Here is a 19,262-nt window from a genome sequence, read left to right on the forward strand (position 1 = left end):
ACTATTAACCAAAAAAATCGTAATTAGGAATTGTATTTAATTAAATATATAATCATGTGTAACTTTTTTCGTTGTTTTAATTTATTCAGAAACTTCTTTAGTCATTGTTAAGTGCATTATTATATTCAAAAAAAATATTATATTAAAAAAAAAAATTATTATTGTGGCTTGATTCTTCCCACCATTTCCTTCAGACTTATCTAAACTATTTAGGAAACACCCTATTAATAGTGACATTTTGTTAGATACTTTGTTATGAAGCTTGAAATGGGATCCTGAAGCAACTTTTTTCTCACTTAATTGTAGATCGTTTTGTCTCTAGTGATTAGCTTCTAGGGTTATCATGGAATTTTGCCTGAACTGGTGTTTAGCTTTAGGAATATGACTATTGAATCAAACTTTTCTGCTTTTATTCTTCGTGTCCTTTTCATTTATGTGTTTGATCTGCTTTTCATTGATGTATGACCCTCAGATACTGTTGTCACGGGCCATGTTTGATTTTTCAATTGGATCACATACCCAGCAGGGTCATAAGAAATCAATTAATGCACAACAAGATGTGTGATCATATCTCAAATTTGGAAGTTTAACTGTCAAAAGAAGAACACAAACTGAAGACCATGATACACATTTATTCAACAAACACCGCCGTAAAATTATAATATTATTGGCAAAAATTAGTAGTGAGAATATGCATCATTGGTTACAACCTACAAAGCTTTGCTTCCCATGCATAAAATAAAATAGAAACAAGTATACAGCATAGCATCTGATACACAAGAGTAGAAACCACTGAAATATAACTTAATTCAAATCTTATGAGCATTAACTGTTTTTTCTTTAACAGAAAACATTGAATGGGTAAAACAATTTCAGTGACTCTTGCACACCAGCTTTTATCAACACTCTTTACTTAGTGGCCACCCCCTACTCCACCACCAAATCCAGCACCACCGCCGCCACCAAATCCACCACTAATTCCAAAGCCGCCACCAAATCCACCACCTCCTCCTCCTCCAACCCCTCCTCCAACTCCACCTCCAGCTCCAAACCCTCCTCCCGCACCTACACCACCTCCAACCCCACCTCCACCACCAAACCCACCTCCGCCGCCAGCTCCGCCGCCTCCTCCTACACCACCACCTGCTCCTCCTCCAATGCCTCCTCCGACACCATGACCAAGTCCAACGCCACCACCAGCTCCTCCTCCAGCACCACCACCACCTCCTAAACCACCACCCGCTCCCCCTCCAATGCCAGCACCACCTCCTAAACCACCACCGCCTCCTGCACCACCTCCCAAACCACCACCGCCTCCTGCACCACCTCCCAAACCACCACCGCCTCCTGCTCCACCTCCCAAACCACCACCATGACCAAGCCCACCACCTGCTCCTCCTCCAATGCCGCCACCAACACCATGACCAAGCCCAACTCCACCTCCTAGACCACCACCACCACCTGCTCCTCCTCCAATGCCACCACCAATACCGTGACCAATTCCACCACCACCACCAAGCCCACCTCCACCTCCTAAACCACCACCACCACCAAGCCCACCTCCACCTCCTAAGCCACCACCACCACCTGCTCCTCCTCCAATGCCTCCACCATGACCAAGTCCGCCACCACCACCGACACCGACACCGTGACCAAGCCCACCTCCACCTCCTAGACCACCACCACCACCAATACCGTGACCCAACCCACCTCCGCCTCCTACGCCACCACCGAGCCCACCTCCACCCCCAAGGCCTCCACCAGCACCTCCACCAAACCCGCCGCCGCCGCCTGCACCTCCTCCAAGACCACCTCCTCCCCCGGCACCACCTCCAAAGCCACCACCTCCTCCTAAACCGCCACCAAAACCAAGTCCACCGTGCTTAAACCCTCTCTTGATAATCCCAGGCCCCAACAGATGAGGGGGGTGAATCAAATGCTTGTCATCCTTAACCTCTGCCACCTCCCCCACTACCAACGAACCACAACCAAGTACAATGCACAACGCAAACACGACAACAATGCCATCTGAAACAACTTTCATCGTAAGACAACGGGGAAGAAGAGAAAGAGAACGTGAAAGCGAGTAATGTGATTTGGTGCAACGAAGGAGTGAGGTTATATATAGTGAAAGAGTAAGCATAAGAAGTGAGAGTGAGGTTCATCATTTCACTCAAATTACTCAACTGCCACTTGTGAAGAAGTAAATGAGCCTTACCTGTCTTCAACTGAGAGATTTAATTGCTCAACTGTCCTCCTCTCCTACGCGCTCTGAAATGAAGTCACTGTTTCAATATAACATAGCATATCAGGGTTTTTGACCACTTGCCTTCTGCTTTTTATTTTCCCTATTATTCCTTTACCACTGTTGTCTCTCTGTCCCCGTGCTAATGCTTCTGCACATTTTTTTTTTCTCTTTTTCTATTACACATTGTAGTCTTAAACTTGTTCTGCATTATTGGGTTTATCATATTCATTGAGCTTCCTGTGGCCTCTATTAATGGTTTCTTCTGATACAATTAATGCAGCAACCAAACAATGTCCTCTCCACAGTACACCCTTCTTCACGCAACTCTATCTCTCTCTCTCTCTCCATCGATCAACACGTCAAATTGCATGCATTATGATAGTTACCAATCCAAGTTTCAGCAACAGATTGGTACATGGACCCGGCTTTTGTTGGGAAGAAACTTTGCTAAAATGGTACGTAGAGAGTATCTGGAGTTAAATTGACAATATATTGATTATTAAACACAACTTTCCTATTTGATTATGCAAAGTTTTTCTTGTTCCTATACCTTGGTTAATTATGCAATATCAATAGCTAGTGATTAATGCTTCTGTTTGCAATGAGATGGTGACGAATGAGATGAAGTCTGAGTGTGTTTGACGAGGGAGATTGATACAATTTTCACAGGGAAAGGATTGATGTATGTGAGAGAGCTCATTTTGCACCCGATTAGGAACGCGGGAAATTGAATGGACCCTTTTTTTGCATGCATGTGGTCCTTCCAAATGAGAACACAAAAATGTGTTCTCATACCCATTTCAACACCCATTCAATTTTCTTTTCTCTCTTTTTCAGAAGCTATTTTCTAAAACAATTTCATTCATTTCTCATTCAAAATTGATCGTATTTTGAAATTTATTTTTAAAGTAAGTGTCTCTTTAAAGTATGAATTTCCTCTTCTTTTTTTTTTTTTTAATTTTACCAGTAAAGTCTAACATGGTTGTAAATAATTAAGTTTCTAAAACATCTCAAGAAACTTAACTCTTCGATGTATATGAAGAATATTTTGTTTTCATTTTTTTCTTCGATTCTTCTTCAAAACTATATTTTGTTATGTGACTACTCTCTGCTAGCTATTTTTTAGCAGTCATATTTAGTTATATTTTAAAAACAGTTTTAAAAATATTTTTTGTTAATTAAAATTAAACACATTTTAATGACCAAAATTTTCTTATTTTATATATTTCCTTTTTATTTAATATATATATATATATATATATATATATATATATAACATATATACTAAAATGTTCTTTGAGATTCTCATATGCATTGCTACTCCTTTTTTTTATCAGCATATGCATTGCTAATTAAAAATCCAATTCTAAACTACCATAATAATTTTGTTGAATTTTAAAATAATTAATTGTTGAATCTATTCTTACGTTACGGTTTTATTCCTAGTAACTTTTATAATATATCCTTCTACATTTTATTTTTCATTCTCTTCATTTTCTAAATGGAACATAAGAGAAAGGTGATAGGGTTACTACAATGTTAAAGAAAAGGCATTTATAGATTTCTAACCCCGATGCCATATGTTTGAGAAATGAGAAAAAAAATATTATAAGATATGATAAAAATGTATGGCTGAATTTTTTTTTCATATATTACTTAATATAAACTTAATAAGATATACTATTTTTTATAATTTGCCCTCCTTCTATTTTATTTTTTATCATAATGCTTATTCTATGTCGTACTTCTTTTTCTCTTATTTGCAAAAGGATCTGTACAAATATATTTATCAATGAAAATCTACACTTTCTCGTGTTTCTGTCCTCACATAAAGAATCGCACATATCTCTTTTAAAAAGAAAAAACTATAGTCATTAACATTCTAAAATAATAATATTTTAATTGTACTTATATTATTTTTTAATTTAAAATTATAATACATATTATTATATTATCAAAGAAGACTGTCAAACTATATATATATATATATATATATATATATATATATATATATATATATATATATATATATATATATATATATATATATATTTAAGCACAGTGGCAAACCAGTTTTTCCTTATTTATATTGTGTTGTGCTGCATGGAATATCATAACAAGCGTTTCCATATAATTAAAAGAATAATGATGCATATCCACCTTCATTTATATACTTTTTTTTATCTTTCTTCTCTGATCGCATCATATAATTTCATAAATCTATCATTTTTATTCTTGTAATATATATTAAATGTTGATGCATCCTTTTATTATTCATAAATTCCAATTAAATTGGTTTCACAGCATCATCTACTTTAATTAATACGGTGCACGTAACTAAAATATGTAACTTAATATTTTATCTTCGCAAATAGATGATGATATACACTGTTGGCTTGCATGCATGCCATATTCATGCACCATTTTAGACATTCTTTTTTAACACCAATCAGCACTTTTATTTATTTTTTCTATCTCTCCTGTTTTTATAATCTCTCATGCTTATATATAATTATATTCATTTCACGGAACGTGTGTTGCCCCACGAATGCCACCACCAACTGCAATGCCATCACGGCCGCCGAATCCGATTCCTCCCCCGGTGCCAATTCCGAATCCTTCACCGCTGCCATATCCGGAACCTCTGCCGTATCCATAACCGCCGCCATATCCAGAACCTCCGCCGTTTCCATAACCGCCGCCATATCCAGAACCTCCGCCGTTTCCATAACCGCCGCCGTATCCAGAACCGTCGCCGAATCCGTGGACGCCCCCTACACCGTCATAATAAATCGCACTATCCTTAATCCCTTTGTTTGTATTCCCAGGACCCTGCAAATTTTGCGGTGGTGGATGAATCAAAGAGTGTTCATCCTTTGATACATCTCCCTCTACCAAGGAACTTGTGGCAAGAAGAATGCAGAAGGAGAACACGATCGCAATGCCGTTTGAAACAACTTTCATTGTGAGATCTGAGAGGAAGAAAAAGGAATGCGTAGTAACGAAGGAGCGAGAGTATATATTTATATATACTGAAATGGTACGTAGTAGCTATGAATAATCGTAGGAAAGTTCACTTCACTCAAATCACTCAACCACTACTTGCGAAAGAGTATATATTACGTTGAGGTGTCGTTGCGTGAGTGATTTGATTCACCAACCTCTTCCCCCAAAACGCAGATTGGGCCAAACATAGCACCAAACCTGGGAAAAAAAACTTTGATCATTATTTGTCATTAGCACTCAAACCTCAAAGAAATCAATCCAACATGATTAGGCCAAACATAGCACCAAACCTGACTTTACAGTTTTTTTCTACCATTCCTCGTTAAATTCTTCTTATCCTTTAATCCCACTTTATTGCGTAAATATTGTCATATTATTACTATGCTATTTAAATACCAAAACCGTAACACCTATCATATGCAGAATAAAAAAATTATGAACATATTATTCCTAACCTCAAAATTTTATGGGAGTTCATACGTTGAGAACTTCTTTTTTCTTTACACCAACATCACTACTTACTACTATTATTTTAATAATTTTCTTATCAAATTTAACTACTTTATTTATTAAAAGTTAAATCAAAAGTTGTTAATATGTCATAATATTATTTTTCTAATATTAGCCTTCTGCACCTCGCTCTCTCAAAAAATATATATATGCACTGGTTGTTTAACCATCAAAGTTGCAGTTATATATATATATATATATATATATATATATATATATATATATATATATATATTAATCATATGTAATTAATATAATACATTAATAAAAAAATGTATTTTAATCAAATAATTCTTTTATGGATTTATTTAACTGTCACGAAGAAAAAAAAAGTTTAACCGAGACTACATCTTCAATGGAAAATAAAGTTTTGTAATTAGTTACTATTATGGTTAATGCAATTAAAATTGATTAAAAAAAGCAATAAAAATAAATTATTTTAGGGTAATTTTTGAAAATGATGAAAATGGGTAAATTTTAAATAAATTACAATATATAGGTAATTTTTCTTTTAAAAAGCTTTTAAGGAATATATCATATATTAAATGACTTTGTTTTTAGTTCTTTTATAATAATATAGTTATGTTTAGAGTCCAATTTTCTCCATTTTTTAAATTATTTGTAAAAGATTAATCAGGTTGGTATTCATTTTAGACATGTTACAAAAAATGATTTAGTAAATTTTTTTTATCATCGTAATTAATTGTCGTATATACAGTGGTAAATCGTTTATATTAATTCTAAAGATTATAAAAATTTGATAATCAAATATTAATTGATGTTAAATGAACATCATTCGATGTGCTCATTTTCTTTTTCTTAAATTAATCATTTTAACATATTGTATAAACAATAGTGATTAAAAAGTAGCGATTTAATAAAGACAATGCTGAATGAAAACAACATTTTATTTTAATTAATAATTGATGATAGAAATTGAAATAAAATAAAATAAAAAACTGATTTATGATTGTACCTATCTCGCTCATTATTATAATTAATTCTAATTATGAGTAATTTCTTCCTACACCTTTTTTTTTCTTTCTGCGTCCCTATAAAACATGCAATTACCAAATTATTTCTCTTTAAAAATTGTGACTCCATATTTTTTGTTATTATAATTTGATATCACTCCTTCTAACTATTTATTTATTTTTCTTTTAAAAATATAAAAATTAATTTTTGTTAAAATTATTATATTTAGAAAAATTATAAAATAGTGTCGATCAACCTTTTTTCAAAACATAATAAAAAATTTTGCACTTTTTTCTTTTAATTTTTCAGGATTAATGTTTCGAAAAAATATTTTTGAATTCAAAAATAATTTTCGAAACATTCAATAATGTAATTTTTTGATACGTTTTAGAATGAGTACTTTAAAAGATGATTTTAAATTTGAAAATATTTTTCAAAATACTTAATTTAAAATATTAAAATATCTCCACTCTGAACTATAAAAATGTTCTTGAGATTAAGTATTTTATAAAGTATTTTAGATTTCGGAAATATCTGTCGGAATGTTTGTTTTGGAACATTTAAAAATACAATTTTTTCTAAACGTTGAATATGGAACACATGATTTGGAGGAATTCATTTCATTTGACCTCGATGTCTTGACGGAGCCCCCATCGCAAGAAAAGCATTTATCACCTCTTGCACAGACTGAAGGAAAAGATTTTCACCAAGGTACAAAATTCGGAATGCCCAACAAAAATGATGGAAGGAGAGGGAAGAAAGAAGGAAAATGGTAAAATAGGGATATCACATTTTATAGGGTACAGGAAGAAAAAATAAGATATAGGAAGAAATCTACTTAATTATGTATGTTAACATAGCCACATAGGTCCAATAACTAACGATTCAGACAGGGATGATACTATCCCATATTTATTTTTATAAAAAAAAAATTATCATCATCCTACTACACAAATTTAAAATATATCATCTCCACCAACGGGTATATTTTTCTACTTATATTTGTACCTGTTTTGTTTTAATATTAATTAATTGATTTTTATAAATATAAAAATAATAATTAAAAAAAAACATAATATTATCAAATATTCAATGTCACGATCATTGTTGTTTCTTAAATATCAAATATTTTTAAAGAAATTATAATTATATACATTTTAAATTAGAATACCAAATAAAATTTCATGATAGTCAAAACATTTATTAAATTTGTAAAAATTAATGAACCTAGTTGATAAAATTTTAAAATATTTATTAAAATATATAAAAGAAAAATAAATATTCAAATTAAAATATATTTTAAATATTTGTTTACTTCAATTTTTTAAATTCTAATAAATATATTTTTTATACACTAATAAAAATTATAATATATCACTTTATCAAAATCACGCAAAATGCAAAGAACAAATATTAAACTAATAATAATGAAATTTTAACATAAATATTGTATCTTTTGAACTTTAATATAAAAAAAAGTCATGGCAATAACATTAATTTTTTATATTATAGTAAAGAAAATTTATTTATATAATTATAGTAACAAACTTATATTATGATCGATAATGAGTTGAAAAATAAAAAATAATTATATAAAATATATCAAAATAGTATTCTAAGTGATAAAAATAAACAACAAATAAAAATATTAAAAAAATATCAAATGTGTGTTATAAACAATTTGAGAGATTATTGAATGAAATCGCACATAGAAAAATAAAAATAGTTCTCCAAGATAGTTAATAGTTGAAATATAACGAAAATTGTTTTAGCGAAACAAATAAATTCTTCAAATGAAACAAAAATTAACAATAATAGAGTAAAAAGATAATTTTTTTATATTGCCTAGTAAATGAAATATTTATGTTATTAAATACTTAAATTGAGATGATTAAATTAGGGATGTTAACGGGTGTAATAGCTCCCACGTACCCTACCCCTACCCGCTGAAAAAAAATCCGTCATGTACCTATACCCATATTCGTTCGGGTATCCGCATATTTTGTTAATATCAATGGGTATCCGCGAGTATTTACAAAAAGAAAACTTTAATACTTAACAACAACTTTTAATCATAATTTCAAATAAAAATACAATTCATAAGAGTTATAAATTTCAAACAAAATGCAAATAACCCATTTAAAGTGTTGAATGACAATTTTTTACAAATAAATAGAGATTTTTTAAAATCAATTGATAAAAAATAACTCATTCAAAATCAATGTATTAATGTTTTAATCATTATTTATTTATTTTAATTTAAATTAGAGTATAGTGGGTAGAGATATTATGATACTTGCCCTGTTAACTTACGGGTATAAAAAATATTCGTACCCGTCACCCGGGAACATCCATTTTCAATATCAATTTCCTACCCAATGCAAGTTTTATCCGCGGATATCCGCAGGTACAAATTTTGTTGACATTCCTAGGTTAAACATTTTTATGTGAAAGAAAAATATACAATGAATAAAAATATTAAAAAATAGGACAATGATACTATGACTCCCATTTTTTTACTCTCATATTTTACTTTTTAACGTGACTTAGTGTAGATCATTGATTAATGTACCATCATTATCTTTTCTTTTGAAATAATTAATGGCTCACACTAAGTCACCTCATTGAGTAAAAGATGGAAGTCAAAAAATGATAGTCAAAATATAATTTTCCTAAAAAATAATAGAAATATTCAAATGTGAGACATAAAAAATATTTAATTGATATACACAATAATTAGATAAAGGTTATGATAAGATAAAAGATATATTGGAGATGCAGATGAATTTCATGACAAACTAAACTATTAGAAGAAATAAAAAATATAACGTGTGTAATATAGAGGCTCTCTGGCTTTGGTTGTTTTGTGCAGATTGGAGGAATGGGGAATGAGGAATGTAAAACGGGCTGTGGTCAGATGGATGTAAATATGCTCTTGTGTATGTATTCTGGTTGCATGTGTATGTATACTGGTTGCAGGTTGAAGTGAGTTCTGATCATTTTCTTTTATTCAGATACAAGGCACAAGTATATGCAAATGGAGGTGACAATAACTTTCATGGAATCCAGAATTAACAATCAACACTCGTTCAAGCGCATAACCGGTCAAATACTTTTCAAATCACAAATACGCAAGATTCAAGTAGCGATCTTACCTTTTGGTGCTATTTCCTTTCCTGCTCGGAACTCCTCTTCTCGCGACACTCCCCGTCCCCTCTTTTTTGCCCTTTTCTTTTATCTTCGTTCTCCTTTGCGTGCTCCTTTTTCTTGTTGTTCTCCCCTTGTTCTGTATTTGTTCCTTATCTGATGTTTGGAAGTTGTGTGTGTAGGTGGAGGAGAGTAGACTTTTTGTTGTTGTTTTTTTGTTTTTTTTTTTTCGCCAGTTGGTGGTGTTGATGATTCCAATGAAATGAAATGAAGGTTCTGCATGACATTATGATCTCATAATGCAGAGAAAACGTGCTGGAAGAGGGAAAGATTGATGATTCACGTTGGGCGGTTGCGTGTGGTGATTCTCGAGGGAAAACCTTTTTTTTTTAAACAAACGAATAAGATAAAAAAGAGCTAAAAAGAAATAAAAGTACATTAAAACATATTAAACCCAAAGATTATAAAATAAAACTAAATAAAAATGAAATCAAATAAAGAGAAAGAATAAAATAAAATAAGACAAAAATTTAAAATAAAGGTTAAAATAATATAAGATAATAATAATAATAGTAATAAAATAAAATAAAAGTAAAACTAATTTGTAACAAAAACAAAACAAAAAGAAGATGAAAATATAGTTGAAATAAGATAAAAAGTAAAAAAAAAAATATTTATTTATGCTCAATTAAATATTCATTATATATATATTTTTTTTTCTTTCTTTTTTTCTTTTAAACTTTCTTCCTACTTATTATCTAGGTCAAACAACAATTTTTTTTTTATCCGTACGAAATTGGATGTTGACAGAAAGCATATAAAGTTATAGATTTAGAAACATCTAAGAAGGATGAGGAACTATTAGTCATAGTAGATAAAAGTTTCAAGGAGTTTTAGTAGTAATTACTTTATGTATGAAAGTTATTGATTTAGTTTAAATGTGTACAAATGATGTTTTTTATAATTTATAATTTTAGTAATGGTTATTTTGTACTTGTATTATCTTTTTGAATATTATAATGAAACGTAATTTTTATTAATTTTAAAATCCTAAAATAGGATTGTACATTAATCAAAATTAATCTATAAATTAATTAAATTAAACCAACAACTAAACTAAACTAGACTTAACTAAATTAAATAAAATTTATCTTATAAATAAATTAAATATTATTTAAATTTAATATAATTCAGTCTATAACTAAAGTTAAAATAAGATATAAATAATAACATTCATTATCACTCATCCAACTTATAATATGTGAATATTAAAATAATAAAATTTAACAATTAACTTAGAGGTAGAATTTCATAGCTTTCACGACAAGGAATAGTAGCACGAGGTCACGAGGTGGTGACACGACTAAAACAAATGGCAATAGGCGGTGACAGCAGTGGAACAAGTGTGTGGTGTGGTGCCAAAAACATTGAAGATAGTAAACTTTGATAAAATTATATGTAGTACGTTAAAAATATTATAGTAAATTGTTTATATTAAAAGCTAATAATAAATTTGTTATATATTTTACATTTAAATAAACTCATGCAACACCCATTGCTATCACACCTATATTTAAATCAATGACTTAATTATAAATAAGGTTGAAGTTCTAGATTGTTAAGTTTTATTGTCATATCAAGTTAATCTTGTCTTATGTTCTCAGTTTTAATTAGATCGAAATTCAAATCAACAATTTTGAATAATGTTAGGGTTAGATAAGACCCAAACATACTTCTTACAGCATGTCTCTAGGATTAATTATCTCCCATAAAAATAAATTATCCACAAAATATTAATATTATAAGTCCTTGTTTTTATATAATAATATTTTGAGCTGGATTACTTTTCCTATTCCTTCCACCTAATGATTTTCACACAAATTATCTACGTATTTTTATTGTTTAGTTTTTACAAAACAATATTTTTGATGTTGTTGTCATAAATACAAAATTCTATATTATTTTCAATAAATACCAACAAAATAATTTTTAGATTTTATAAAGAGTATATAAATTATTATTATAATATGATATTATTTAAAAATCTATCTACTTTAGAATTTGAATTATTTAGAAGATATTATTACCGAAATTATATTATTAATTTAAGGCTTAAATACCTTTTTGGTCCTCATTTTCGTAGTGTTTGTTGCGAATGGTCCTCATTTTTACAAAATGTTTAAAATGGTCCTCATTTTTACCGAATGTTTATAATGATCCTCATATTCGCAATTAGTGTTTTAGTTGGTCCTTTACTGTAGCGCCGTTTAAATCATTAACGGAGCATTGTACATGTGACACGAGTTGTATTAGGGTGTATTACGTGGTGTATTGTACATGTGGCTTAATTAAATATTTGGGGATAAATAAGTGAGCTAGGGTTTTGGTAGGGAATGTTTGGGCAGTTGGTGAGTTTTGACAATCTTGTTCCTCCATTCCTAATTGGTATTGCTGCAATCTTCTTCTTCCTGCAATCCCATTATATAGGTATGTTACGGTCTCAATCTTCTTCCTTTACCTCTGGTTGTAATCGTTGGAGGCAACCATGTTGTATCACTTTGTGCACTATTGGTGGTTCAACGAGAAACAAATTAACCCCGATTTATAGTTGCAGAGATGACTGCTTTGAGGATGACAAGAACTCCAAAGAATATTGGTAGAAAATTTTGGGTACAATCTATTTTTATTTTTGTGTTAATAATAAATTGGTTTTAATGTTTGGTTTATTGATTTACAGAATGGTGGTTCTAATAATGTGGGCTGCAACTTTTTTAAATGGTGGTGTTGATGAAAAGGATGTCATCATCAGTATTCAGACCACTGGCATCCCCAATTTCTACTTCAGCAGTCTCTTCATGGGCCTCTACTTCACCACCGTGGTGGACAATAACATTGAACCTATCATCACTCATTGTCCTAAAGTAAATTAAACAGATGAAAAAGATGTATTATTAAGCCTACTTTAACACAATGGGGGACCACTGCTACAATCAATTACAAATAAAATAATGGGAACCATTACACCAACATCGACAACCGACAAACAAACCAACTAAAATAATACCCCATTGAACCCACCTACAGACACAAACTACACAAAATCATGGAAGTAATTTAGAAACCATGCAAAACATCACAACAATCGAAAGACAAACAAACCCAAAAATAGAATTACGAAAACCCTGACCCACGAGCAAACACAACCCAAAAAACCCTGAACCCACTTACCTCGTTGATGATGATTAACTAGAAAATTGAAATAAAGAGTGCAACTGCAATCCAATGATGAAATGACAAGTATTAGCTGCTTCCTCTGCAAATCTGAACTCAAGAATGACGAAGATAAAAAAATTTCCCTAATTGCAAGATTTCCCCTAAATTAAAAAATTAACGTTAATTAGCCACCTGTACAATACACATAACACACCCTAATATAAACCGTGACACCTGTACAATGTTCCGTTAATGATTTAAACGACCTTACAGAAAAGGACCAAATAAAACACGAATTGCGAAAATGAGGACCATTCTAAACATTCGGTAAAAATGAGGACCATTTTAAATATTCTGTAAAAATGAGACCATCTGCAACAAACACTACGAAAATAAGGACAAAAAAGGTATTAAGCCTTAATTCAATTGGGTTTCATTGGGCCATTATTCCGAATTTTGAGTAATTTATCATTAATTGGTCTAATTATTGTTTGTAATTGTTTTTAGGTATTATGTGGAGCAAATGTTGGAGCTTGGACATTTATCTTAAGATCAAGAGAGAGTTGCCACGTGATTTCCACATCATTACCACGTTTTCACCATGTTAGTCAGCCATCCATGTTATTGGGCCAGCAATTTTAGCATAGAGTGGCATTTTTGTAATTCTGCTTACCAGAATGACAGTTTTGTAATTTTACAGCTCTGAGTGGCCTTTTTGTAAATAGGAGTGGCAGAATTGATGTGACCACATTTTAGGTCTTCTCTTTCATGGGCAGCCACCACTCTGTACCCATTCTCCATTTTTAGGTTTTTGAGAGAACATTCATTTGGGGGTTTTCGTTTTCACTAATTTCCCACACGTTCTGGACCGTTTTTAAGCAATTTGCACACTATTGTAGTCCGTTTTCTTCATAATGGTGATGTATTTTCGTTTACCTTTGGTTTATAATTCGAATTTCATGGCTTTCTAACTTAGGTATTGACTACTTGAAGGAGATGCAATTGAACTTTGAGGTTTTGTTTTGAATTTGTGTTTTCCTTACTTCATCTTAATTTTGTGATGAATGGTTACTTTTATTCTATTAATGCTTAATTACATATTGGGTTGGCTATTCTTGGTTGATTTCGTTCATGCTTAATGAATTGGGTTGACTGCCACATATGAATGGATATATGCATTGCTTAATTGTATATTGAAACACATTTTTAACCCTAACTTAGTGGGTTTGAACGAGTGGATTGGGTGAGACCAAAACCGTAATAGCGTGACTTGTGATGGGTGAGATTGCATTCAAATTCAAGGAAGTCAATACTGTTTTTAATCTGTTTTATTAACATTTGCAAAACTGTTGAAACATATTTTCATAATTCTAAAATCTGAATCTGCCAACCCCCCTCCCTTTTTGTGTTGAATTGCAATCTGGAACCTTTGAGTGAAAACAATGGTCACTAGGAGACGACCTTGGGTTAACTCCTGAGTACTGCATATAAATGTTTTATTTGGTCGAGTACGACCTCGATCACTTACTTATATACATTTACTTCATACATCCTCTACCAATTAACCTATATTATGCATGAAAAATTACCCAATAGACCTTCGAGAACACGAATCACAAAACAACAAGCAGATACACCATTGTCCTAATGTGTCGCCTGGTGGCAGTTCATGCGCCACCAAGCGGTGCATACAATTCTAGGTTCTGCCCAGATTTTCCCCGTACCAGTTCGAACCCTAAAACCCCCAATTACCAATTCTAGTACATGTTTCAACATAATTTTCATGAACCATATCATAAATCATAATTCAAAATCACATTTATTCACCCCAATTCCATTATGAACCCTAACCCCAAATTCATGCAAGATTCATACCATCATCATAAAGAAATTACTTGCATATATCCAATCACATAAAAATTCACTCGAGCATACACCAAGACTTCCTTCAGACAACATCAACATCACAAAAAACTTAAAAAGACAGCCAACTTGAAAACTAGTTCGCATCGCCTGGCGTGCAACACCTAGCCGCCAAGCAGTTCATATGGAAAAACCAATAAAATGGGTTCTAGAGCATTTGTAGCCTGGCAAGCCATCAACGCCGCTAGGCGGTTTCCGGGAGAAGTCCAGAAATGCGACGAAATTGAAACAAATTTGGCAAACAAGGCATTTCTAACCTCAAACATAGGACAAAATCATATAATTAACATTTAATTCAAGATATGGAACTCCCCTTACCTTGATTCCTTGCTCAACTTAATGGTTCTTAGAGCTCCTTCCTTAATCACCACTAGTCTACTTAGCTCCTCCTCGATTCCTCCCTTCTTCACACTCAACAGACACAATTGTGTTTCTGTAAACCTCTCCTCATAACACTCAACAGTTTCAGCCTCCAAAACCACATTCTCTCCCCCTTAATTGCCATATTAACAAATCCTCAATAAAATGAATTTCAATAACTCATGGAAATAATTGTCATTCAAAGACCATTATTGGTGTATTTCTAGCCTCTTTGGCGGCCTCTTGGGACAGCTAGGGTTTCTTACCTTTTCCACCCATGCCAAAAAGAATTTTGCCAAAAAGAATTTTGACAAAAAGGAACTTATTTTGCATTAATCAAGGTTTGAACACACCACCTTGTAATTACCAATTCAATGCACAACCATTCAACCAATTCATGTTTTGTGATAATTCCTATAAATCTAGGAATTTATAATCCATTATCATGCTCACGCATATCATAAAATAATAAATTCAAAATAATCTCAAAATTAGCATACACAAGACTTTAATCCAAGTTCTCTCAACACAATTAAGGACTCTTGACCATTTAAACTAGTACTTTTCCACGTCATGAAAGTTAGCATTTAATGTCATAAAGGCTCCCACTACCCATATTTATTAAATAATGATTTATTTAATTACTTTAATTCCTCGGGCCTTACACCATTGGTCTTGTTAGCTCTCGATACTAGTTGTTAGAGAAAGAAAAGAAAGAATACTCAGAAACTAACAACACACACACACTAGCAGAGAAAGAGGTATACAAAAATGACCTATACTCTTCAAATATGAGTATAGTTAGAATCAATTAATGAGATCAAACCTAAAGTATTTAAGTTACATGTTATAATGACAATAGTTTAATTAACTAATTGTCCAGGATTTTTAATAACCTTCAATTAGACAAGAAGAATTAGAAGAAAGAGATAGTTCATGAGTTTTTACTTGGATCTTGAAGTCATCCAATTCTCAAGGTATAAAAGTATTAGCCTATCAAGAGATTAACCCCCATTTTGGGTGATAAGCTAGTTTTCAAGGGTCATATTCACTTGATATAATCCCATGTTCTTTCTTTAAGTAGCTTCACCTCGTTCTCATTCAATGGGGACATAGTAAGGAGGTAAACCACCACTAATGTAGTCAATACCAAAAATAAACACAAGAGTAAAATAAAATTAAACATGTTAAAGATAATAAAAACGCAAAAGAAATAATAAAACCCAAAGCATATAACATTAAAGGCTTAAAAATCAAATCCATGTATGAACAAAAGTCAAAGTATCAAATGTATACTAATAAAATTAAATAAAAATATAAAAAAAACCCACATAAAAAATTCAATAAAAAAATCCATGTAGAGATGACAAGTAAACTCATCCCATGGATATTATTCAAACTTGTTCTCATTTTTACAAATATTAGATTTTTTAATTGGGTATAGGGACGAGTATGGGCATGTACATATGTCTCCCATCCCCATCCCATTTCCAATACCAATCCCTCTCTTCATCCTTGACCCCGTTCAAATTACTAAAGTACTGATTTTATTAGATGACCTAAAATACTTACACACACACACGCACACGCACACGCACACGCACATGCACACACACACATATTACATTTTTAGTTTTAGTTTTATAATTATCTCAAAAAGGTATTTTCTCTCTTGTTACAATCTTTGTGCTTTGTATTATCAATTATAATAAATAAAATAGGTTTTAGGTGTCATAGTTGATTATTTGTACTCTTTTTTAATATTTTTGTTTATTGTTTACTTTTTTCGCACAAGAATATTTGATCTCTCAATTTCAAGTGTTTAATTGTATAAACCTTTTATTGAATAAGTAATTTATTCTCTTTAATCCATAATTTTTGTTTCACTTAAAGAACTTTTTGTTTTTTCTAAAATAATTTTCATTATGCCTCACCGTTCGACTAGTTTGATATCTGAAATTTTTCTTAGATCTATAAGGTATTTTTCATCTTATCATACCCTTAATTATACATTTTTTTCCTTTGTGAGATTTTATTTAATGGTATATCAAATTATTCCTAAGACACACAATTGATCATTTTAACTTTTTTAATAATTTTATTTGTTGTTTATTTCTATCATGTAGAATACTGATTTGATGATTTTTTATATCATTATTTTTATTTTTTTATCTCATTCTCATAAGAGTAATTTTATCACTGTAATTGTATAAAGAACTTTCATTTACTATAATATAATAATTTAATATCAACATATACTTGTTTTCAAGAATTTAATCACAATTTTGGCATATGGTCTTTTAGCTGCAGTTGCTTCAACCCCATTTGGATACATAGTTCATTGCCATAAGGATGTACTCATTAAAAAATGAAGGTGGCACAGGTCCTACAAAATCAATTTTCCAACAATCAAAGACTTCAACCTCTAAAATGTTTTCTAGACGCATTTCATATATATTTTTTAATTACGCTACTTCTTTAACACTCATTACACCTCTGAACATAAGCATGTGCATCCTTAAATAATGTTGGCTAATAAAAATTAGATTACAACACTCATGTTGTTCTTTCTCCACTAAAATGGTCACCATAAGGAGAGTTGAGACAATACCACAAAATGTTGTTTTACTCCTTAGCTATGGCATATCTCCTCAACAAATTATTTGATCCTATCTTGAATAGAGGAGGATCATCCCACATAAATTGTCTAGAATCTCTAAAAACTTTCTTTCTCTGGTGTTAAGTAAAATCTTCAGGAATGACTTACAACCTTGAAATTTTCTATGGTAGCAAACTAAGGACTATTCTACATCATAAGTAACTTCTCATATGGAAATTTCTCCTAAATCTCAACCTTTTTTGTTTTTATCTTTTCATTCACAAATCTGGATAAGTGGTTTGCTACTAAGTTTTCGTAACCTTTGTTGTCTTTAATTTCCAAATCAAATTTTTGCAACAGAATGATTAGTTTAGGCCTAGAACTAGGTTTGCAATAAGTATTTGATTGCAACACGATTTGTAGACACAATTACTTTTGAGTCAATCTAATATGATCTAAAAAAATTCAAAGGCATACATTATAACTAACATTTCGATTTTTAGTGGTGGCATAATTGACTTGAGCTTCATTTAACAACTTGCTAGCGTGATGTATAACATGAAAATTTTTAGTTTTCTTCTATCCTAAAACTGCTCCTAATACATAATCACTAGTATCACACATTAATTCAAAACACAAATTCCAATCAAGTGTAGTGACAATCCAATAGTAAAATCCTACATGTCCAAGAAAGCTTTTTATGCTTTCAAATTCACTAGAGGTAGGAGTTTCTTAGAAACCTCCAATTTAGCTTTGTCAACATTGATGCCTTTGTAGTAGAGCTTGCTTCTTAGAACAATGCCTTCAGTTACCATGAAGTAACACTTCTCTTAGTTTAGCATAAGATTAATAACAACTCATTTCTTGAGGGTTATGTCCAAATTCTTGAGACAATCATCAAATGAAGGTCTAAAGACTAAGAAGTTATCCATAAATACCTCAATGAAGTTTTCAATACGATATGAGAATATGGACAACATATACCTTTGGAAAGTAGTTGGTGCATTACATAATCCAAAAGACATTTTTCTTTAAGCAATTGGATAAGTTAAAGTTATTTTATCTAGATCTTCTGAATCTAAAACAATATGATTGTATAATTAACTCATTGTTATCATTGTGCACAATGGTCATACCTTCTATTTTAGGCGCTACCTGGACTAGACTAATCCAATTACTATCAAAAATAGGGTAGATCATTAATGGCTCCAACAACTTTAAAACTTTTTTCTTTACTACTTCTTTAACGGAAGGATTTAATCTCCTGAGAGGTTGAACTAC

The 19,262-nt window shown here is 31.3% G+C and overlaps 1 protein-coding gene across 1 annotated transcript; it reads right to left on the reverse strand.

Annotated features, from left to right (window-relative positions):
• Positions 1 to 630: 630 nt before the first annotated feature.
• Positions 631 to 2,115, reverse strand: LOC114164457 (uncharacterized). The gene has a single exon (XM_028049132.2). It carries the CDS (start codon positions 2,042 to 2,044, stop codon positions 914 to 916), a length of 1,131 nt encoding a protein of 376 aa, XP_027904933.1. The 5' UTR covers positions 2,045 to 2,115; the 3' UTR covers positions 631 to 913.
• Between the last annotated feature and the right edge of the window lie 17,147 nt (positions 2,116 to 19,262).

This window comes from Vigna unguiculata, chromosome 9 (assembly GCF_037176805.1).
Source record: "Vigna unguiculata cultivar grain cowpea cultivar isolate G323 ecotype 2 chromosome 9, ASM3717680v1, whole genome shotgun sequence".
Classification (NCBI taxonomy): Eukaryota; Viridiplantae; Streptophyta; class Magnoliopsida; order Fabales; family Fabaceae; genus Vigna; species Vigna unguiculata.

What these genes read in the sequence shown, in the direction of transcription:
- LOC114164457 (XM_028049132.2), bottom strand. Translation starts at nt 2,044, where the DNA reads ATGAAAGTTGTTTCAGATGGCATTGTTGTCGTGTTTGCGTTGTGCATT.